This window comes from Panthera leo, chromosome E3 (genome assembly GCF_018350215.1).
Source record: "Panthera leo isolate Ple1 chromosome E3, P.leo_Ple1_pat1.1, whole genome shotgun sequence".
Lineage (NCBI taxonomy): Eukaryota > Metazoa > Chordata > Mammalia > Carnivora > Felidae > Panthera > Panthera leo.
Window position 1 is genome coordinate 26,311,437 of NC_056694.1, and position 22,869 is coordinate 26,334,305.

Below are 22,869 nucleotides of genomic sequence, written 5' to 3' on the forward strand. Positions count from 1 at the left end.
TCTGCGCTGAGCGCACGTTTGGCCGTTGCGCTCAGGGCAGCGGTTACCTTGTCACAGCAATGAGCTGCGCGGGGGCGGCGGCGGTTCGCTCCCTGTGGCGGCTGCGCACGGGCGCCCTGCGGCCTCTCCCAGGTAAAGAATCAGCGCGGCCGCATAAGCGCGCTAAACCGCCGAACCAGGGAATTTTCGCCTGTGACTTGGGCCGTAGAGGTCACGGGGCAGACGTCGTATACGTCATAGGGCTGCGACGGCGCGCGACTGCGAAATGGGAAACTCGGACCGCTGACAGGAGGGGCGGAGGTTGTGGTGCTCTGGGGGAATGTGGGGCGGGAGGGCGTGGTTTTCGGCTGGGGCGCGCTGGAGTGTCCGTTCGCAGTTGGCACGCGGGAGAATGACATAATTGTACACCTCTGACGGGACGTCACTGCCGGTGTCGTCGGCATTCCAGGCTGAGGACAGGTGGAGGGAGACCTTGCAAGTTCAGTGTCTATGGGCGTCATCATAGCCTTCTTTTGGAGCCCTGCTAGGCAAAGTAGTCGCGCGACCTGCCGCGTGGGCTTGTTAGAAGTGCAGGTCCCACTCCTGACTTACAGGGTCGCATTGTCTGTAGTTTAGCTAGACCTTCGAATGTCTTGCATGTACTAGAAAGTTTGAGAAGCACCTGGGTAGTGGAAGGGGCATAGAGTTTGGAGTAGGGAGATGAGTTAGGATCCTGGGTCCTTCTCCTATCCTCTTTTCATCAGAGCTGCCTCAGAAAATTGTGAAGTCGTTTTCTGAAAGTTGAGTCGTTCGTATACCACCTGAAGATTTTTACCTTTTAGCAATATCACTTGTACTTTTGATTGCCAAATGTGTTTTTTCTATAACCGTGTTCCATCTTTTAAAAATATTTATTTTTATGGGGGGAGGAGAGCACAATCGGGGGAGGGACAGAGAGAAGAGGACAGAGGATCCGTATCGGGCTCTGAGCTGACAGTCTCACAGCAGTGAGCCGGATGTGGTGGGGCTCCAACTCACCAAACCGAGAGGTTGTAACTTGAACCGGAGTCAGGATGCTCAACCGACTGAGCACGTCAGTGTGTTCCATTTTTAAATTAAATAATTTCACGGAAGCTAAGTTCTTATGGTGAAGACGGAAAACCAAGTATTGCCTGGCCCAAATAGACTAATCAAAAAATGAATGGGTTAAAAACAAAAAGTACGTTGTATTAGATACTATTGCCTACCAAGACTTGAACCCCGAACAGTCTTTCTGGGTGGGGGAAAAAAAGATTAGCAAGTATTAGGAAGGTATTTGTAAACTGAGACATTCTCCTTCATGAAATCAAAGGGATTGCAAAAGAATTTAAAAGAGAGTAACTCTTAACTACGTGGGTGTTATTAAATGCATGTTCATAAGCCACTTAAGATCTTCCTGTATACTACTTTAAATCTCCTAGGTACCATCATTATTAGATTTTTCACACTGTGGGAAAGCACTAACTTAAAATGATACATTTGAGAGCTTCTAGCACAGGGCCTCAGCTTATTTTTTCGCAATTTTAAAGTGTGTGACAATGCAGGCAAAACTCAATGCAGGATATTTAAACATGACTTTTAATGCTCCTTTGTTGAGCCAATGAGCATAACAATAAAAATCATTCTTTATCACTTATAAAGTTACTTTGCTTCCTTTATCTCATTTTATCTTCATGATAATTCAGTAAGAAAAGTGTTACTATTGTAGGTTTCCTTAAAAAGGAAAAAACCTGATTATTGCCAATTTTATATGTAAGAAATGGCAATTTTGATTTGTCCAAGGTTAGTGTTAGAGAATAGAACATGTATACGGTGCCTTGGTGGCTCAGTCGGTTAAGCGTCCAACTATTGGTTTCAGTTCAGGTCATGATCTCACATGGTTCGTGGGTTCGAGCCCCTCAGCTCTGCTGGTGTGGAGCCTGCTTGCAATTCTGTCTGTGCCCCTCCCCTACTCGCTCGCTCTCCCTCAAAATAAATAAGTAAACTTAAACAAACAGGACACAGTTTCTGGCTCTAGCTCTGTGCTCCTTCTGTGGTTCATCCCATACTTTTTAAAGATACCTTACAGAGATTGTGAAAAGATAAAAATGGCAAATAATACAACCCAATCCTCCACACACCCCACAAAAAATCATTTATTAGGTGCCTGAGCCTGGAAAAGTGCAGTGCTGGGGAACTGTGTGGTATGTTTTTAGTACAAATACAGTCCTGCCCATCAGAAGTCAGCTGTGTGTTTACACTCATCCTGTGTACTCAGCCCCTTGCTATTTCTCGTGAAATGTGTTTTTAAAAAACGAGTCCTGAGCTGTAAGTTCTTTCCTATTAACATGTTTTGGGATGGGAGTAACAAATGAAAGAACAAGCAAACAAGATTATCTTGAGAAGTAGAGCCAGGTCATTGTTTTCAATTCCAATTCCTAGGAGTCCTATTTCTGTAAGGAGGTAAGATTCATGGGAGCATCAGTCCTTGGACCTGGAGGAGAAAACTTTGGACAGGCAACCCTGACTTTGTCAAATGTGTCAAATTGTTCTCCATACGAGAACATGGTCATGGGGGCACCTGGGTGTCTCAGTTAAGCATCTGATTCCTGATTTCAGCTCAGGTCATGATCTCACGGTTTGTGAGTTTGAGCCGCATGTCGGGCTCTGCAATGACAGTGCAGAGCTTGCTTGGGATTCGCTCTCTGCCCCTCCCCTGCTCTCTCTCTCTTTCTCTCTCTCAAAATAAATAAATTTTTAAAAATAATGATAATAAAATAATAAGAAATCACAAAAACTGGACCACAGTGACCCACTGTCTGATGGCACAGATCTGAGTGGTACATTACACTCAGCAGAACTTGCACTCCATCTAGTTTTTGGTGTCCAGTTCCTGGACTCCATCCAGTTTCTTGAGTCAAGCAGGCACAGTGAGATGGAGCAGGTCCTGCAGAAGAGTGGATTAGAGCTGGGTCACAAGGCCTCAGACCCCCATATCCTTGCTCCTTTGTTTAGTGAAGCATTTAAAACCCCAGAATACAGAATCACTCAGATTTCAGCAGACCTACCCCATCACCTGTGTCCAAAGCACTCAAACCTTTTTTAATAAAAAAAGTGAAGTTTTGCACACATTTTCAGGGTGTTGAAGTTAGCCTAAATGAGTAGCAGTATGTGTTAAAGATATGGTAGTCATGCATAAGAGCCTTAAGACACATCTCAAGATGATACCAGTACAAGTCAAAGTTCACATGACAGCTGCGTCCATGGGGTCCACATTTTCATATCTACAAAAAGAGCTGATAACATCTTATACACATAACAACACATTGGAAGGCTCTTAGGGGAAAAAACTTTGGGGATGCCTTAATGCAAGGCTCAGAGAATACAATCAAGGCGTTAATGATTAGGAGATCTTTTTTAAGTTTATTTCATTTATTTTGAGAGAGAAAAAGAGAATGTGAGCGGCGGAGGGGCAGGGAGGGAGAGAAAGAATCCCAAAAATTCCAATGCATGAGATCCCACAAATCATGAGATCATGACCTGAGCCGAAACCAAGAGTCAGATGGTTAACTGACTGAGCCACCCAGGCACCCCTCTTAGGAGATTTTTTTAAAGACAAAATTTAATCTATCTTGAAGAATTTACGTTTTGAAGACAAGAGTTCAGTTGAACTGATGATGTACCATAAGGAGATGAAACTCAAGGTGTAAGGCTCTGCTCTCAAAATCCAACGCCCATGTGTGTTTTGAGAGAACTTAAATCAATTTTCTCAACCTTGGCTGCACAGAACTTTTTAAAAATATGGCTGCTTCCTCTCCCCACCTCGGGGATTGACTGGGGAGGAGCATCCATGGTTTTGACAGCTCCCTAGGAGTTCTTATGCAGCCAGCATTGGGAACGAAGAGGCCTGAGGGGAGGTGAACTGGAGAAGCATGCTCATCTAGAGGTCACTGCCACGTTAAATACTGAGCCTGTCTTTTTCACTGCCTGATGAAAAGACAGGCTCAGTATTTCCAGATCTTTATATGTTTAACATGAAGCCAGAATAATCAGATCTTTAGGTAAACTCTATGTTTTAAGTGTTGGTAATTAATTCACTTTTAAAAGGGGGTGGGGGCTGGCTGGCTCAGTCAGTAGAGCATGCAACTCTTGATCTCAGGTCATGAGTTCAAGCCCCATGTTGGGCATAGAGCCTACTTTAAAAAGTAACAAAACTATGGGGCGCCTGGGTGGCTCAGTTGGCTAAGCATCTAACTTCGGCTCAGGTCATGATCTCGCAGTTTGTGAGTTCGAGCCCTGTGTCGGGCTCTGTGCTGACAGATTGGAGCCTGGAGCCTGCTTCAGATTCTGTGTCTCTCCATTCTCGGCCCTTCCTCTGTTCATGCTCTGTGTCTGTCTCTCAATGATGAATGAACGTTAAAAAAAAGAATTAAAAAAATTTTTTTAAAGTAACAAAACTGCAGGTTTAACAGGATACATTTATGGGGATATCCTTCCTACGAGGAAGTCATCTGTGACCTTAGTTCCAAGGTACCCCTTTCTTCTGTATGTAAAAGGAAACATCTGTTTTACCCGAAAGTAATGAAGAATAAACATTTGCATTGCAGCTTATGGAAGAAGAATCAGTGTCAGATTTTACAGTTCAGGAATGACCTTAGACAATATCAATTGGGCAGCTGTGGATCGAATAATCCGGGTGGATCATGCAGGTGAATATGGAGCGAACCGAATCTACGCAGGGCAGATGGCCGTCCTGGGTCGGACAAGTGTCGGGCCAGTCATTCAGGTGGGTGCTCTGTTACCCCTCTCAGGCTGGCCTCACTGAATAGCGTGGGGATCCAAAGGCCTTTAAGTCATGAATCACATTACGTCATGCACTGTCAAGGGAGGTACTGTCCCCAAGAGAACAAAAATTGGTTACTAAGGTGGGGTCAAGGGAGGGAAAAGTATATAATTATTTGTATGTATCAAGTAGAGACATATAGTACATAAACAGATATATGGTATATCTGAAGTATTAACATTTCACTGTGGGGTGGGCAATTAAAAACGTTTGAGAATCATCACATGAGGTGAAAGCACCAGTTGCTGAGAGGTTGTGATCCTGTTCCCAGTGGAGATATTTTATATTTTATACTGAGAGGCAGAGGGAGGGGCCTGGGCTCTGTAGTCACAAAGACCCAGATTCACATTCCAGCTTTCTTCCACCTCCTACTTCTGTGACCTTGGGGAAGTTACATGACCTCTCTGGGTCTCTATTTCCACATTTGCAAAATGAACTGATAATACCTACCTCATTGGGTTTTCATGAGGAATAAATGAGCTGGCATAGAGCAGCTAACACCACATCTGGTATGTAATAGACACTCAGCACAAGTTAAATTGCCTGCTGTGAGCCCTTGGGCAAGTTACTTAACCTCTCTGTGCCTCACTTTATCTGTGTAATGGGGATAATGACAATTAGTGCAAATTAAATGAATTGCCTTCATAAATCTATTTGATAGCACCTGGCACTTAGGACGTGCCAGCTAAGTGTTAGCTCTTTTGTCTTTCCCACTTAATCCTTTGATGTAAATGGTACTTCTAGCATTCTAGAAGGAAATTACACAATCGGTGATTCTCTGCTCTCCTAATTGCGGAGTGGGCTGAGCATCTCATTTCTCTTTAGTGTGGACCTTGTCCTTAAAGAGGCATGTGTTTGGGCACCTGGGTGGCTCAGTCAGTTAAGCATCCGACTTCGGCTCAGGTCATGATCTCGCAGTTTGTGCATTCGAGTCCTGCATCAGGCTCTGTGCTGACAGCTCAGAGCCTGGAGCCTGCTTTAGATTCTGTGTCTCCCTCTCTCTCTGCCCCTCCCCTGCTCGCATTCTGTCTGTCTGTCTTTCTCAAAAATAAGTAAACATTAAAACACAAAAGGCACTTGCAGGTCTCAGAACTTCTGGAGCCATGGTTCATGGCCCGCTAACCTGGAATGGAGATAATGGCTCTTCTCCTGGTTTGCTGGCACTCTCTTCTCCATATCCAAGATGCTTTTTAGTCCGATGCTTCACTTTTTCCTTGGGTGATTGAAGGGGAAGGGGAGAAATAGCGGTTCTCATTCTTCCTCCATCTCCCTTGTGCTTCCTGTCTCCCACAAGGACAGGGCATGGAGCTTCCTTGGCATGTAGCAGGTGGCCTCTGAGTAATGCTTGCATTTATTTTTATGTTTTTCTTACAGAAAATGTGGGATCAAGAAAAGGACCACTTGAAAAAGTTCAACGAGTTGATGGTTGCATTTAGGGTGCGGCCCACCATTCTGATGCCCTTCTGGAACGTGGTGGGGTTTGCACTGGGTATGTGTCCAGAAGAGCTTGCTTGAGCTTAGGCATCTGGGGCGATTACATCGTTAAAGTACTGAATCCACAGTTCTTTCTGTGTCCTCTTACAACCTTTTTGTTGACTTAATATTTCTTAAAGTTAAATTGACTTTTTTTTTTTGGCTTAAATTTATTTAAATATTTATGGATTTAAATCAGTGGTTTTATAAATAGAAAGTACAGTAAAAACAAACACATCGGAGGAAGAAAAAAACTAGAGCAATTCAGTTGTAGCCCGATGATGTTCCCTGACAAAGGTTCTAAGACCTGCTCACTCTTAAAAAGGGAGAAGAGTAAATGTTGGGAAAGAAATAAAGATGTACTCACCCCAGATGAGGACTTTCTTCTTGCCATAATCAGAGGGCTAAAAAGAACACTGAAAAGAGAATAGCATTCTTACTCTGTGATTCCGGATTTGACAGTGTGACCTGGTACCACCTAAAACAGCGATTTTCACTGGGGGCAGGTTGCTCCTAAGAATGCTTGGCAGTGTCTAGAGACATTTTTGGTTGTCACAACCAGGGGTGTTTCTGGCCTCTAGTGGGTAGAGGCCAGGGACGCTGCTAAAGTATCCTCCAGTGCACAGGATGGCCCCCACAAAAAGGAATTACTGAGCCCTAGAGCCTGTAGTGCTCCGGTTGATGAACCCTGACCTGACATGATCTCCTGCACTGGTGTAGTGTCTGTCCCATCCTTTTCTGTGCTGGATTTGACAATTCCAGGTGCGGGAACCGCCCTGCTTGGGAAGGAGGGAGCAATGGCCTGCACTGTGGCTGTGGAAGAGTCTATAGCACATCACTACAACAACCAGATCAGGACGTTGATGGAGGAGGATCCTGAAAAATATGAGGAACTTCTTCAGGTATTTGAATATACTCTGGAAATAGCCCAATAAGGGCGAAAAGGGTAGGTAAGCAACTTGGTGGGAAGGAAAAAAAATAGCAAGTTGGGGAATGACATGGCCTTAGAAACCTAGGTGAGTGCCTCATTCTATAGGCAAGAGACACAGAAAGCTCAAGTCATGTGCCCTGGTCACATGCTCGGGCAGAACTGGGACCAGAAGCCATGTCGTGTCTGCTGAGCCCACAACTGTATTCTCTCCACTTCTGGATCATTGATAGATTCTGAGCCAATGCTGTGAGCACAAATACTTCAGCTTAAATAAATTAACCAATAGATATCTTCATGTAATTTTCTATTACAAATAAGGGAACTGTTTAATTTTTTTTCAAGTGTAAATTGGGGGTTGGTAAACCCTGGCCTGGGGCCAACCACCTGTTTCTGTAAATTAAGTTTTGTTGCAACACAGTCACGCCCATTCTTTAATGTGTCTGTGGCTGCTGTCCCCCAAACATTGGCGGAGTTGAGTAGTTGTGGAGAGGCCCATACAGCCAGCGGAGCTTGAAGAACTGACTTTTTCGCCCTTTATAGGAAAAACTTTGCCTACCCCTATCTTAGACCGTAGAATGAAGCTTTAGCCTCTAGAAGAAGATAGGACAACAGATTTCTTTTGATTTTCTTTGATTTCTTTTTATTTAACCAGGTGATAAGGAAATTTCGGGATGAAGAGCTCGAGCACCATGACATAGGCCTTGAACATGACGCACAGCTGGTAGGGGACCTCTCTTTACTATTTGCTTGTGCTGCCCCGGGCACCTTATTTGGAAGAGTAAAGGGTGGGAAAATTTTTGTTTCCAGAAAAATAGATTTCATAGTGACCACCAATACTTTGCTTTGATAAAAAATCAGGCAAAAGCATTGCTCCCAATGGGAAGTCTTATTTCTTGCCTCCTTTCTCATCATTTCCCCCTAGCAGCTTCTTTCCTCTTCCCGATGAGAAACCAGATGATTCAGATTTTCTGGCAATAGTGGAAGCTTCCCAACCTTTTGAATTAAAAGAAATGTTTAGATCTTATGTCTTATCCAGAGAGCTGCAGCCCTGCCATTTCAGGCCATATCTTACTGCTACAAGTGAACGTAGAACATGTTTCTTTTGTTTGCTTATTGTCGTTTTCAACAGGCTCCAGCATATGCTGTTTTGAAGAGCGTTATCCAGGCCGGATGCCGCGTGGCAATATATTTATCAGAAAGGTTTTAAAGTATGTCCACTTTTCTGTCTATAAAAAAGGATAGTAATTAAACAAGGGTCATTGGCGGAAAAGGAAATGTGCAATTGTCATTATATGAATTTTGTTAATAAACTGCAAGAGGTTGTTTTTTTTTTTTTTTCATTAATAAAAGTCTCTAGTGATGATTTTTTTTTCTCCTGTGCCACCTTACGCCAGAAGGCTGACTGTTGGCCAGGTCTGTTCCAGTTAATAACAGACGAAGCTGCTGCTTGTTTGGGGCATAGTTAATTTTTTTTTTTTTTAAACATCAAGAATGAATCATTAAGAAAATAACAGAAATCTTTAAGGGGAAAAAATTTTGAATTTACTTCTAACCAAAGGTAATTTAAAACATGAGGGTGTTGAAGATTGACAAAGCAAGACTGTCAAATCCATCGTTAAATGGAAGACTGTCATTGTCTCCATTGTTTCCAGTGGCCTCCTTAGCTGTTGTTCCTCTTCTCTGGATTTTTCAGTGCCAGAGGGTCCCAGGCTGTGGTTCTTGGCCCTGTTCTGTCTGTCATCTTTTTCTTGGTATCTCATCCTGCCTTGTGGTTGATTCCTTCACATTCCTGTTTCAGCCCAGCTTTCTCATCTTCAAATATCCACCTGCCAGCCGGTCCCCTCCATTTGGAAGTCAGAGAGAATCTCAAGTTCCACGTGCCCCAAGCAGAACTCCTCGACCCCCACCCCACCATCCTGACACCCCAGTGGCCTTCCTTATCACAGTTAATAGCCACTCCATCCTTCTGGTCCTCAGACCAAAAATCTCTGGAGTCACCTTTGACACCTGCTTTTATCACACCCCCATCCAGTCAGTCAGGACATCCTGCAGACTCTACCAAATCCTTTTTGCGGCCTCAGCTGCTGCCACTCAGGGCCCAACCACCCTCATCTCAGCTAGGTTATTTCAGAAGCCTCCTAACTATTCTTCCTGCCCTGCCTGGCCTCCCACAATCCATTCTCAACCCAGCAGCCAGAGTGATCCTTTGAACCAGAAGCCAGACCTTGTTACTGTTGCTCAGCTCGGAACCCCCCCCCCCCCCCCAGTGGTTTATCCCACTTTCCTCAGCACAAAAGTCAAAGTCCCTATGGTCTCTAAGAACCCGCATGATCTGGTCCTCTGACCACTTCCTCCTTCCTCAGTCTGCTCCAGCCACACTGGCCTCCTTGCTATTTCTCAAAATACCAGGCACCGTCTTGTCCTAGGGCATTTGCAGTGGCTTCTCTTTCTGCCTGCAGTGCTCCTTCCTGTGTATCTGCATGGCCAGATCCCTCACCAGCTCTTGGATTTTTGCTTGATGTCACCTTTTAACCAGCTGAGCCACCCAGGTGCCCTATTGATGTCACCTTTTAAAGGAGGCTCTCCCTGACCACCTTTTCCAGAACTGCAAACCCCGCCCTACTGCTTGCCTCATCCCACTTGCTCAGCTCTTGCAGTTTTTCCCCACAACACTTACCGCCTTCTGACATATTACATGATGTATTTATTTATTTATTTTTGTCTGTTTCTCCCTGCAAGAGTGTAAGCTCTCTGTAGGGCAGGAATCTTTGTTTTAATCACTGACCCATAATAGGTGATCACTAGATAGTCTTCAGTGGGATTGAATGAAGAAATAGCTCTCCTTTGTTAGAAGTCATTTTCACATAACCAGTAATGTAAGAATTCAAGACTATGTGCTTCGCAGCATAATTCAGTACAGATTGATTGAAAAGATGCTACTGGGCCAGGCTGGGCTCCTGGGTTCTGGGTCCATACCATATGATTTGCTATAAAACTCCAAATCTTCCAGCCAAAAGGAAAAAAAAAAAAAAAAAAAAAAAAAGACGCTACCAAGAAACTCAAGGCCATTCTCTTTTTAAAATTTTTTTAATGTTTATTTTTGAGAGAGAGCACAAGTGGGGGAGGGGCAGAGAGAGAAGGAGACAGAGAATCCAAAACAGGCTCTGAGCTATCAGTGCAAAGCCCAGCATGGGGCTTGAGCTCATGAACTGTGAGATCATGACCTGAGCTGAAGTCGGATGCTCAACTGACTGAGCCACCCAGGCACCTCTTTTATCTGTTTATTTATTTTAATGTTTAAAAGGCCATTCTCTATGCTTCTTGCTGATGATTAAACTAAAAAACATGCAAAAGAATGAGTTTGGACCCCTGCTTCACAGTATATATATATAAAAATGAACTCAAATGGATTAAATATCTAAATGGTAATGCTAAAACACATAGAAGAAGACATAAGAGTAAATCTGTGTGACTGGATTAGATTAGTTTTCTGCATAGGATGCCAAAAGCATAAAGCAACAAAAGAAAAAAACAGATAGATTGGACTTAATCAAAATAAAAACTTTGGTGCTTTCAAAGAATACTATCAAGAAGGTAAAAGACAACCCAAAGAATGAGCAAGAATGTTTGCAAATCATAGATCAGATAAGGGATTTGTATTTAGACTATATAAAGAACGCTTTAACAACTCAACGATAAGAGCCCAATTAAAAATAGGCAAAGGATTTGAATAGATGCATCTTTAAAGAAGACACAGGCCACTAGCATTTGAAAAGATGTGTAAAATCATTAGTCATAGGGAAAAACACAATGAGATACCACTAGTGTGGCCAGTGGGTAGTGTGGCACTGCTCAAATAGTGGAAAATAACGTGTTGGCAAGGGTGTAGAGGAATTGGATCTGCACACACTGCAACGGACACGTAAAGTGGTGCAGCCCCCTTTGGAAAACAGTCTGGCAGTTCCTCAGACAGTTAAATATGGAGTTACCATGTGACACGGTGACTCCTCTCCTAGGTATAAACCCCAAAGAAATGACAGCATATATTCAAACAAATACATATTCACGAATGATTGTAGCAACGTTACATAGCCAAAAAGTGGAAACAATCCAAATGTTCACCAGCTGATGAGTAGATAAGCAACATGTAGCCTATCCATACAATAGAATATGTATTTTATGACCAGTTTTGGTCATAAAAACCCTTCAAAACATGATGTTTGGGTACAAAGTTTCAGAATGGAAAGAGGAAAATAGTGAAGGCAGATGGTGGTGTGAATGTACTTACGGACACTGACCTCTGCACATAAAAATGGTTAAATGATAGGGATGCCTGGGTGGTTCAGTCACTTAAGTGTCCGACTCATGACTTGGGCTCAGGTCATGATCTCACAGTTGATGAGTTCAAGCCCCACATCGTGCTCTGTGCTGACACTGTGGATCCTGCTTGGGATTTCTCTCTCTCTCTCTCTCTCTCTCTCTCTCTCTCTCTCTCTCCCTCTCTCTGTGCCCCTCCCATTTGCACTCTCTCAAAATAAATAAAAACTTAAAATGTTTAAATGATGTTATGTATAGTTACCACAATTAAAAAAAAAAAAATGCTAAGTGAAGGAAGCCAGACACAAAAGGCTAAGATTGTAGGATTCTGTGTATATGAAAATGTTCAGCAGAGGCAAATCCGTAGTGACAGAAAATAACCTAGTGGTTGCCTAGGGTTGTAAAGAATGGCGGGACACGAGGACCAATTGCTTTTGGATACAGTTTCTTTTTGGGGTGATGAATGTTCTAGAATTAGCTGGTGGTGGTGGCTGTACAACCTTGTGAACAGATTTTTAAAAACTGCTGAATTGTACACTTTAAAATGGTGAATTTTATGGAATGTGAATCATAGCAATAAAAAGTAGACGATTTATAGTTATTTATAGTTTTATGCAGTATTTGAAAGCCAATTTCAATCCAGTCTGTTGAATGGGGGAACGATTTCCTTAATGTGCCACCCTTCAAGTCAGCAGAGCCTGTAGAAGCCTCAATCTTCTGAGATGCTCTTGCTGTTTCTTGCCCTCCCATATCAAAGCTAATTCTGTAAGTATTGCAGTCAGGAGTCTTAGTCCTATAAAGACATTTTGTACAATACTTATTAAAAGCCCAGATTTGCTGCCGTTTGTTTAGCACCTGCTTCAGAACTGATGGCTGATGTTTTATGCTTCTGAGAGCTTCCAGAACAAGACCAGAGAGATTTTCTGAATCCTCCTGGGATTGTTTATAATTCCATTACAGATTGTCCTCGTGTATTAACAAGGTAATCTTGTCTTTCCCTTACTTTACTGCTCTGACCTTTCAGGGAAAATGTGATTTCAAAATTGGACACCATCCAAAGATGATGCCAGGAGGACAAAGGATGTTATTCTTGCAAGCAGGATAGTTCCAAAGAGACAACCTGAGCTATAGTTCTTTGCATGTCTTGGATTCCCTTGCTGTTCAAAGTATGGTCCACAGACCAACAGCTAGTGGCATCACCTGGCAACACTTTAGCAATGCAGAATTTAGGGCTCCTCCCCAGACTTTCTGAATTAGAATCTGCATTTTGACAAGATGTGGTGGTTTTCTACTCTGGCCAGAAATTCCTGGATAGTCCTCTGTTCAGTGGAGCCTTGTTCCCCTTGCCTTGAATGTGGGCTGTACTTAGTGACTTGTTTCTAACAAGTGGTGGAAATGATTGAGTGTGACTGCCAAGGCTGCCGGCTCATAAAAGACATTGCAGCTTTCACCTTTCTCTCTGAGATCACTCAATTTAGGAAAACATACATGCCAGTAGTCACGTATGTGTGCCATCTTGGGAGTGAATCCTGCAGCCCCAGTCGTGCCTTCAGATGATGCAGCCCCTGCTGACATCCTGACTGCAACATCATGAGGGACCCGGATTCCGAATCAGCCAGCTAAGCCACTCCTCAGTTTCTGACTCTCAGCAACTATGTTAGATAATGTTTGTTGTTTTCAGCTGCTGAGTTTTGGGGTAACTGGTTAAGTACAGCAATAATTAACCAATACATGACACTTAAGCACATTAGATTTGAGAAGCTGAACTAGACGGTGAACTCCTGGATGGCAGAGACCACGTTAGTCGTTTCCATGCCTTCACAGCTTAGCACAGTGCCTGACACTCAGTAAATTTTTGCTGGACTAAATACAATTTTCAGTTGCCATTTTTAAAAAATGAAAACTACCGACTTCGGCTCAGGTCACGATCTCGCGGTCCGTGAGTTCGAGCCCCGTGTCGGGCTCTGTGCCGACAGCTCAGAGCCTGGAGCATGTTTCAGATTCTGTGACTCCCTCTCTCTGTGACCCTCCCCCGTTCATGCTCTGTCTCTCTCTGTCTCAAAAATAAATAAACGTTAAAAAAAAAAAAATTAAAAAAAAAAAAAGAAAACTTTTTGTAAAAAAAAAAAAAAATGCACACATCCACATGGTGAAATATTCCAACAGTGCTAAAGGTATTTACAGTGACAAGTAAATCTCTCTGCAGACCACTGTTGCTTTTCAGGAAACTGACCACTTGCCTTACTCTGTGATTAGTTGTTAGCAATCTGTCACATAAGACAGTACATTTTTTTTCTTTCTCCCCCCCCCCCCCCACTTCCCAAAGAAATCGCTGCTTTGAAATGAAACAATATAAACTGCATATAGGTTAAAAAACACACACAAAAAACACTGTTTCCAAATCTATCTCTAGAAGTAACCACTATTAAGAATTCATTGTGTACCTTTCCAGACTCGTTTTAAAACATCTCTTATTCAGGGGCACCTGGGTGGCTCAGTCAGTTAAGCATCCGACTTTGGGTCAGGTCATGGTCTTCTGTTCATGAGTTCAAGCCCTGCGTCTGGCTGACATCTCAGAGCCTGGAGCCTGCTTCAGATTCTGTGTCTCCCTCTCTGCCCCTTCCCTGCTCACGCTCTCTCAAAAATAAATGTTAAAAAATAAGTCTTTTATTCATACATGTACACCTTTGGGTTTGTAGTGTTCCCTGTGCAGAGTGATACTGTGTGTCTTGATCTGCAGTTTGTGCTTTCCTTTTAGAGACCTATGCTGGCCATCCTTCTAAGACAGCATGTATAGATCCACCTCATCCCTCTGACCCGCTAAGCCACCACCACTACCGCGACACTGGCCTCCTGCCACCCTGCAGAACTGCTCTAACTGCTTCACCCACCGCATTCCCACCACCGCCCTTCAGAACAGGTACTTTCCTCACCCCTTTTATGGAGGAGGAGGTGGAAACAGAGTCTGCAGGGGCTGGAGAGCCTCGAACTTAACCACCAGGTCCCTTGGTTTCTAATTTCCTCTCTTCCTCTGTCAGGTGGACATTTGGGCTATTAATAGCACCAAATTGGGGGACCTCTGATGCTTTAGGCGACCACCTTTGAACATAGTTCTATGGAATTTCAGGAGGAGAGACCTCTCAGGGTTCTTCCCCCTTTTTGGAGGTTCCAAACTTTTTGAGAATGTGATAAAAAGTCTGAATCCTCACCCCAGGGCCTCCTTAAGGCCCTCCTTAAAACTTCTTGATCCGGTGATTTGAGGAGAAGAAAACTTGACCTTTCCCAACAGAGAGGAACAAAAGAAACCTTTCCACAAAACTGCTCTTTTCTGGCTCTGCCAGAGCACAAGGCGCTTTCCTGCTGAATGTATTTTCAAAGGTTTAAAAGGCTTCTCTTGCCTTCGGGGACGTGCTTCCTCCCACTCCTGTCTCCCGAAATGGCAGCCCTGCAGGGCTGTGACAGAACACGACAGGTCCTTTGATCTGGGATCGTGTAGGAAGATCAGCTCCCTGGTGCGCCAAGGGCAATGGAAGGTCCTGGGCCTCATTGCGCCCGCCTGCGGCCACCAGAGGGCGCCCTCTCCCCGAATTCTGAGTCCGGGCGCGCAGCCTGCCCTGCTCGTCAGTCCAGAATGTCCCAGGGACAACGCCTGGTGAGCAAGGCGAGGTCATTGCTACGTGTGGTGAAAATGGGGCCCCAGTAGTCCCACCTCCTGATCGCTGTTGAACGGGAATGGATTGTCACATTTGCACACTGCAGGAGACGGAGGGCTGTTCCAGTCTGCTCTGGCCCACTGACTTGAGAGCATCCCTTATCAGGGAGGATGATTCATTTTCTTCTTTAGGAAAGAGAGAGAGGAAAACAGGGCAGGACGATTAGTCTCTGTCTAGGAGTAAAACACGGAGAGACCAGCTTCAAGCATCAAGCAGTATCCAAGGGGCAGCGTTGAATATTTATTCTTCAGTTCACGCTGCTCCCTGGACACACCTTGGTCACACACACCTTCCTCCCATTTGTACGATCCGCCCTTTTTCCGATGACCCTTTTTCCGATGAAGGCGATGAAGACCATTTGCCCTTCTAAACCGCTTATCTCTTAAGTGACGTCACCCCACACCCTCTCTTATCTCTCCATACTTGAGCTTCTTGCCCTGGTACTTTATTCTACCATCATGTGGTCACTACCTGCCTTCCTGATGACTCTCCAACATGTTGTGGCCTTATTAAAGTCAAGGGCTGTTCGCAAACCTCATTGGCCCTCCGCCAATGTGTGATAGATGAATCTTAGCTAAAAGAAAAAAAAGCCCATGTGAACGCATGAGGTGGAAGAAAGTGAATTGACAGGAGTAATTACGAGTAATGACAAACAATCTTCCTGATCTCAGTATGAACAACCTAGACACTGTGGTGGGACCAGATGAGGTGGAGGCCTGAGGTGCAGGCGGTGAAAGAATTCTGCTCAAGGCAGAACAAAGGAGATACAAGAGCTAGAAGTTTGTTGAATACATTGCAAGGGAGCGAAGAGCAGACTGTCAGTCCAGAGGCAGTGGTGGGGGGGGGGGGAGGCTGGAGTTAAGGAGGAGAGGTGAGGAGGTATGGAATGTATGGAATTCTCCTTTTTTGGTACCTGTGCCTAGTTGGAAGTAGCCCATTGGTCAGCTAGGGCTCGTGCATGTTTTGAGGCGGTCACCTCCTGAGCCTGTTAGCATTCAGCCCAGTGGTCACTGGGGGCACTTTTACCTTACTTAGGTTTCCATTGCTCAAGCCTCTTGCCTAAAAGAGGCTTCTACAGAAACTTCTGGATGAAAGGATGAAGTCAGGCAGGAGGGTCAACCTTTGAGTGTCCTCTTGTGCATCTGCATCCCAAACCCGGGATGAGCCTGGCCAACATTTAACCTGCGGCCGTGTCTCAAGTCTTCTTCCTCAAAATGCTTTTATTTTTTGCTGCTGTGTTTCGTTTCTTTAGAATTTCTCTTCATGTGACTTTCTTCCTTAAAAAAAAATTATTTATTTCTGAGAGAGAGAGAGTCCATGTGCGTACATGTGCTCTTGTGAGCAGGGGAGGGACAGAGAGAGAGGGAGAGAGAGAATCCCCAGCAGGCTGGCTCTGTGCTGTCAGCACGGAGCCCAACTCAGGAACAGTGAGATCATGACCTGAGCTGAAATCAAGAGTTAGACGCTTAACCGACTTTCTTCCTTTTTTAAAATGTCAATTACATTTCTAGGGCTATACAGAATTTTCTAACTCTTAATCCTGGAACACTTAACTGGGCATGCTCCATCAGAGTCAACCCTGAGATTAAAAACAAATGTGCATCTGTTCTACCCAGCCTTCCCGAAGCAGGAGCTCCACGGCTGGCCTGGGGGATAAATGTCTTTTAAAAACTCACATAGGGGCTCTGATGTGCAGGCCTAGTTAAGAATCAGTGGTTTCATTCCAAGGGCTTTATTTTAAATCTGCCGCCGAATAGACGCTTTTCCCCTGCTTTACATTTTATTTTTCCGGGCTGATTCGGGATTTCCATTCTGTTCCATTTCTTTCCTGCACTGTTTTCTGCTGAGACGTGACTTGTAGTTCCAGTGTTCTCCGGCCCATTCAGTGCCATGACAGCTGGAAACACGTTCTTCATCAGGTGGAAACAATGGTGAAGAGCGATGCTCCCCGTTCTGCAGGGGGTGGGGGTGGGGAGCAGCCTTTGTGTGATGTTTTCCATGCCTAGCTTCCAACTGGCCTTATTGAAACAATGAAACACTGTGTGGAGATGCCACCTGTTGCACTTGCTTGCTGATGCTCTGTGTACGTATACGTGCTTAAATAAGACGTGGCCACTAAATGAATAATTATCTCAATTATTTGGTTTTAAGGGAGCATATTATTGTAAGTACTGTGGAGCAAACAAAAACAAAACCTTTAGAACATGAACTTCAGTCCTTTTTTATAACATTTAGAAGAGACCCAAAACATCTCATCTCTGCTGTAAAAGGAACTATTAGTTCTGCTAAATGAAAAACCCAGAGGTTGTTCTCTTCAGCTGTGGTTTGATCCAGGAGCGCAAACAAAATACTTGGCTTCTCTCTCTTCTCTCTGCTTTCCACAGTGTCGATATCAGGCTCACAATGACCGCCGGGGGCATGCATCACCTCCTAACACTGCTCCAGCCACTAGAAAGATGAAGATCTCTTCCTCTAGCTTCTGCAGAAGAGACAAAACTTTGCTTTCCCAGAGTCCACAGCACATACCCGTCCCTCACCTCTAGGCTCATTTTTCTCCCATCAGGTCACACTCCTCACCATCAGCCAATCACTGTGGTCCAGGAGATTGTGGTGCTCTCATTGGCCATCCTTAGTCACATGGTTGCTTTTTTAAAAAACGTTTATTTATTTTTGAGAGACCAGACAGAGCACGAGTGGGGGAGGGGCAGAGAGAGAGAGGGAGACACAGAATCTGAAGCAGCTCCAGGCTCCGAGCTGTCAGCACAGAGCCCAATGTGGGGCTTGAACTCGTGAACCATGAGATCATGACCGAGGCCAAAGTCGGATGTTTCACGGACTGAGCCGCCCAGGTGCCCCTCCAGTCACGTGGTTGCTCTTGAAACAAATGGAGTGGGGACACCTCCACCCAACCCACATGGGCCAAGAGTAGGGGCAGGGTGGTTTCCACAAAGGAAGCCAGAATTCCCTCACCAGGAGGAGGGAGAACGGATGTTGGGGAAGGAAAAGGCCTGTTGTTCCCTGAGCCCTGGGGGTCATGACGGAGACAAAACTTGAGTGAAGGTAAATGGGGCAGCGGGTTTAGGATGGACTATGTACAGCAGGGAGGACTGACACCAGTGGGGGGACATTAGGATAGTGCTCCCGTTTAGCATGGTGAGGACCTGGGTGAGAGCTCTGTGGTTGCAGGCAGAGTAGCATAACGGTTCACAACACCTGGGTGTGAATTCTTGCTCTGCTACTTAGTGGGTGTTACCTAACCTCTCTGTGCCTTAATTTCCCCACTTGTAAAATGACTGCACCTGGGTTGTCACGGATGACCCTGAAAACAACACGCGAAGTGGAAGAAGTCAGTCACAAAGGACCACAAATTATGGTTCCATTGACACGAAACATCCAAAGTAGGCAAATCAATAGATACAGAAAGTAGATTAATATTGCCTCCGTTTGGGGCAACAGAGATGTTGGGAGGTGATGGCTACGGGGTTCAGGGTTATTTTGGGGGTAAGAAGTATGTTCTAAGACCGTGGGGATGGTTGCACAACTGTGTGAATGGACTAGAAGACACTGAATTGCGACTTAAGTTGGTGAATTGTAGGATATGTGAATTATATCTCAATAAATCTGTGGATTTTTAAAATTATTTATTTATTTTGAGAGAGACAGAAAGCACGGGCAGGGGAGGGGCAGAGAGAGAGGAGAGAGAGAGAGAATCCCAAGCAGGACACAGGGCTCAGTCCCACGAACCACAACCCAAGCCTAAATCAAGAGTTGGACACCCAACTGAGTGAGCCACCCAGGTGCCCCCAAATTGTGGGTTTTTTAAAAGTCATAAGTGTCAAGTGCTTTTAATCGCACCTGGCACATCCTCTCTGCCTGCTCCATCGGGTCCAGAGGTCACGGTTGCTTCTGACTGATGTAGGCCCTAGGGGACTGTAGACCAGCCCTCAAGTCTAAGTTTCCTTTATCCCGCCCTTGCCTTTCTGAATAGTCCCATCATAAACTCCCTGTATTAGCCTCTTTTGAGTGTGCCTCTCTTTGCTGCCAGGACCCTGACCGCATAGAGACTACCTCTCCAGAAGAAGAGCGGGAATTGTTGGCTAATCAGAAAGGACTTGTCAATTTTTGTGTTCAGTTGACTGGGCCACAGGGTGCCCAGACATTTGGCTAAAGATGATTCTAGGTGTCTCTGTGAGGGTGTTTTTTTTGTTGAGATTAATATTTGAATTGATAGACTGAGTAGAGCAGAATGCTCTCCTTGACGTGGGTGGGCCTCATCTAATCAGTCGAAGGCCTAGATAGAACATAAAGCCTGTCTTTCCTGAAAGTAGGAGGGAACCCCTTCTCCCTGACTGCTGGATGGGGACATTGGTCTTCTCCTGACTCAGGACTTGCGTTGGAACATCAGCCCTTTGGTCTTTTGCAGATTCGAGCTAAACCACTGGCCCTCCCGGGTCTCCAGCTTGCAGACGGCAGATCTTGGGACTTAACAGCGTCCTGAATCACATGAGTCTCTTTTTTTCTGTATATGTAGATCCTTTTGGTTCTGTTTCTCTGGAGAACCCTGACTAACACAGGACATAAAGAAAAGATGAGTCAGTGATGAGTTTCAGGCGAAATGACTGGGAAAACAGTCAAAATATAGGACAGAAATAAGGAAATCAAATCAAGGGAAGTGGTTGCTTTGGGGAAAATTTTTTTGGTAAACATTTATTTAACTTCTGCCCTGTACCAGATAGAATGCCAGCCGCTGGGGATTGAAAGAGCCACCCAGCTGACTAAACTAGACACCAAATCCATCCTTGACTGTATCTCCAGCCTCACTCTCAATAACTGAATTAATCTCAAGATCTGTAATTTTACCTCCTTGAATTGCTTTCAAACTCATTTCTTTGGCAGGTAGAGAGGACTTCCGTTGGAATTACCATCCCCCAACCCTTTTATTTTTTTATTAATTAGTTAATAAATAAATTAATTAATTAATTTTAGGTAGGCTCCATGCCTAGCATGGAGCCCAGTTTGGGGCTTGCACTCACGACCCTGAGATCAAGACCTGAGCTGAGATCAAGGGTCTGACACTTAACCGACTGAGCCACCCAGGATCTCCCCTCCCCCAATCCTTTTAGACCCATAACATTTTGTAATGACTTCACTCAGGGTTCAGCAGGACCGTGACATATTTGAGGTATTTGGAGAGCTTTTGTACGTAGAATTAGAAAATAGAAAGTCACAGGTATCGATCAAAGTACGTGGAAATAAGGTTTATTTTGCAATTCCATATTAAGGTGATAAGGAAGGGTGTGGCTAACAATGTGAAGTGTTTGTTAGGGGATGAGATGGTGTCTGAAGAAAAATTATCTGCAATTTTTCTGCAAAATGCCATTAGTCAAAACAGGGCCCAGAGTAAGGGAAAGATGGGTGGAGGACAGGGGATACCTCCAGAGAGAGAGGAAAAAGGTGCCCTGGGTGTCCTGGGTGACAGCCAAGACTGAGAGTCCCCTCACACTTCATACTTTTTTTTTTAAGTTTATTTATATTTATTTATTGTTGAGAGAGAGAGAGAGAGACAGATTATGAGCAGGGGAGGGGCAGAGAGAGATGAAGACACAGAATTGGAAGCAGGCTCCAGGCTGAGCTGTCAGCACAGAGCCCAACGTGGGGCCTGAACCCACAAACTGCGAGATCATGACCCTAAGCCAAAGTTGGACGCTCAACCAAGTGAGCCACCCAGGTGCCCCTTTAAGTTTATTTTTATTTATTTTGAGAGAGAGAGAGAGAGAGAGCGCGCGCGCGCGCGCAAGTGGGGGAGGGGCAGAGAGAAGGGGAGACAGAATCCCAAGGCTCTGGCAGTGCAGAGCCTGAAGTGTGGCTTAAACTCATGAACTGCAAGATCGTGACCTGAGCCAAAGTCACCGAATGAGCCACCCAGGTGCCCCCACACTTCATACTTTGTCCCCCTCTGAGGGAAGGGTATCTTAAGAAGCCACAGCAGGGAGGGACAGCTTGGACCACCCCTGCCTCCTTGGAGTCCTGTAGGGTATCATGTTGTCCACCGATTTCCAAGGGAGCCCAGGGAGGTGCTCAGACTGAGATCATCTCAGGTGAGGGTGGTGGGAGGTTGTCCATTCTCTGCTGAGTGAATCCAACAGCAGGAAGCCTTTTCTCCCTCCGCCCCCTTTCCTTCTTTTTGTTCTAGATGACCGGAGATGAGAGAAAGAATAAATCACTTTACAAAAGAGACGCTGCTTTTGGTATTGATTTCTAGGCAGTGAAGCTAGAGAGTATTTGGAAGTTGTTATCATATTAAAAAAAATTCAAACCCCTGCCATTTTCTCTGCATTCCTATCACCTCTTCAGAAGTATTGGCCGCTGTCATCTCTTACCTGATGCCTCAGTCTCCACGTTGGGCTCTGTGCAGCCCGCATTCTCTCCCTCCACATTGCAATGGGATGTGCCCACGTGACTATATTCGGGCCAGAAAAATACAAGCAGAAGTTCTTAGGTGGGGTTTTGGGAAAGCTTCTTAAGGAATGGGGCATAGAGCTAAAACGGACTTTTGTTTTTCTCCTTCCCCCAAATCCTCCTTCCATGAGGGATGTGGATATGATGGCTGGAACTCCAGCATCTGTTCTGAAGACACAGTTCTGCACGTGCAAAATGACACGTGTACAGGGATGTTTGCTGCAGCGCTATTCACAACAGCAAAAGATTGTAACCCATCTCAGTACCTGTTAGGAGGGGACCAGCCAAACAACTTAAGACTCAGCCATATCGGGGATGACCCTGCAACCATTAAAAAGAATTAGGTGGCTCTATTTGTAATATGGAAAAACCTCTAAGACTTACTATACTGGGGTTACGCAAAGATGCAGAACAGTGAATTACAAGTATATATAAGTATAGTTCAAATCCCAGATGAACCACTTCACTAGCCTGATGAGGTTGTAGGTCAGGGGTCAGGGAACTACAGTCAGGGAGCTAAATCTAGCTGTTATTGTACATCAGTTTTTATTGAAACACAGCCCTGTCCTTCATTTACAGGTCTATGGCTGCTTTCCTGCCAGAAAGACAGACTTTGACACCTGCAACAGAATCCGTATGGCCCACCAAACATTAGTTTTTTATCTACTGGCCCTTTACGGAAAGCATTTGTAACCTCTGATCTAGACCTTGCTCTCGTTATCTCTAAAATGGGTTGATAGAAACATGCCTTGGTTCACAGGGATTGTCAGGATTATGGAACACAACGAACATAAAAACTACTTAGTATTTATAGTGAATCCTCAATAAACATAGGTAATTATTAAGATTTTCTCATTGATCTTATTCTCTTTTCTTCCAATAGAAATTTCCCTGTAGCTATTTAATGAATATAAGTTGTCTGTTTGTTTTTGCAGATCTAAGTAAATTGCTTAGCTATTAAAGAATAGTTTCCAAATCTAGGAAGTGTGTGTGTGTGTGTGTGTGTGTGTGTGTGTGTGTGTGTGTGTGTGTGTATGTGTCGGGGGAGCTGGCCCTGAGTTAAGGGTAGGAAACCAATATTTGTTAAGCCCCTACTATGTGCCAGGTGTGGGATGAATGCTTCCCATGTGTTACGT

At 44.7% G+C, this 22,869-nt stretch overlaps 1 protein-coding gene across 4 annotated transcripts; it reads left to right on the plus strand.

The window, feature by feature from the left end:
* On the plus strand, window positions 1-22,512 carry COQ7 (coenzyme Q7, hydroxylase). 4 transcript variants are annotated; one of them, XR_006197900.1, is made up of 8 exons: window positions 1-132; window positions 4,605-4,783; window positions 6,215-6,329; window positions 7,076-7,215; window positions 7,897-7,965; window positions 8,374-8,452; window positions 14,320-14,481; window positions 22,313-22,512. XR_006197900.1 is itself a non-coding variant. In XM_042922479.1 (7 exons), the coding sequence occupies exons 1-6, from the start codon at window positions 60-62 to the stop codon at window positions 8,449-8,451; spliced, it is 654 nt and encodes a 217-aa protein (XP_042778413.1). In that variant the 5' UTR covers window positions 1-59; the 3' UTR covers window position 8,452; window positions 22,313-22,512. The 4 variants fall into 4 exon arrangements, 2 of the variants coding, with proteins under 2 accessions (XP_042778413.1, XP_042778412.1); XR_006197901.1 differs by lacking the exon at window positions 22,313-22,512 and adding an exon at window positions 17,659-17,831; XM_042922479.1 differs by lacking the exon at window positions 14,320-14,481.
* The last annotated feature ends 357 nt before the right edge of the window (window positions 22,513-22,869 follow it).

What these genes read in the sequence shown, in the direction of transcription:
- COQ7 (XM_042922479.1), top strand. Translation starts at nt 60, where the DNA reads ATGAGCTGCGCGGGGGCGGCGGCGGTTCGCTCCCTGTGGCGGCTGCGC. An exon ending in CGCCCTGCGGCCTCTCCCAG is followed by an intron (nt 133 to 4,604) that starts GTAAAGAATCAG and finishes TTTGCATTGCAG; the next exon opens with CTTATGGAAGAAGAATCAGT. An exon ending in GTGTCGGGCCAGTCATTCAG is followed by an intron (nt 4,784 to 6,214) that starts GTGGGTGCTCTG and finishes TTTTTCTTACAG; the next exon opens with AAAATGTGGGATCAAGAAAA.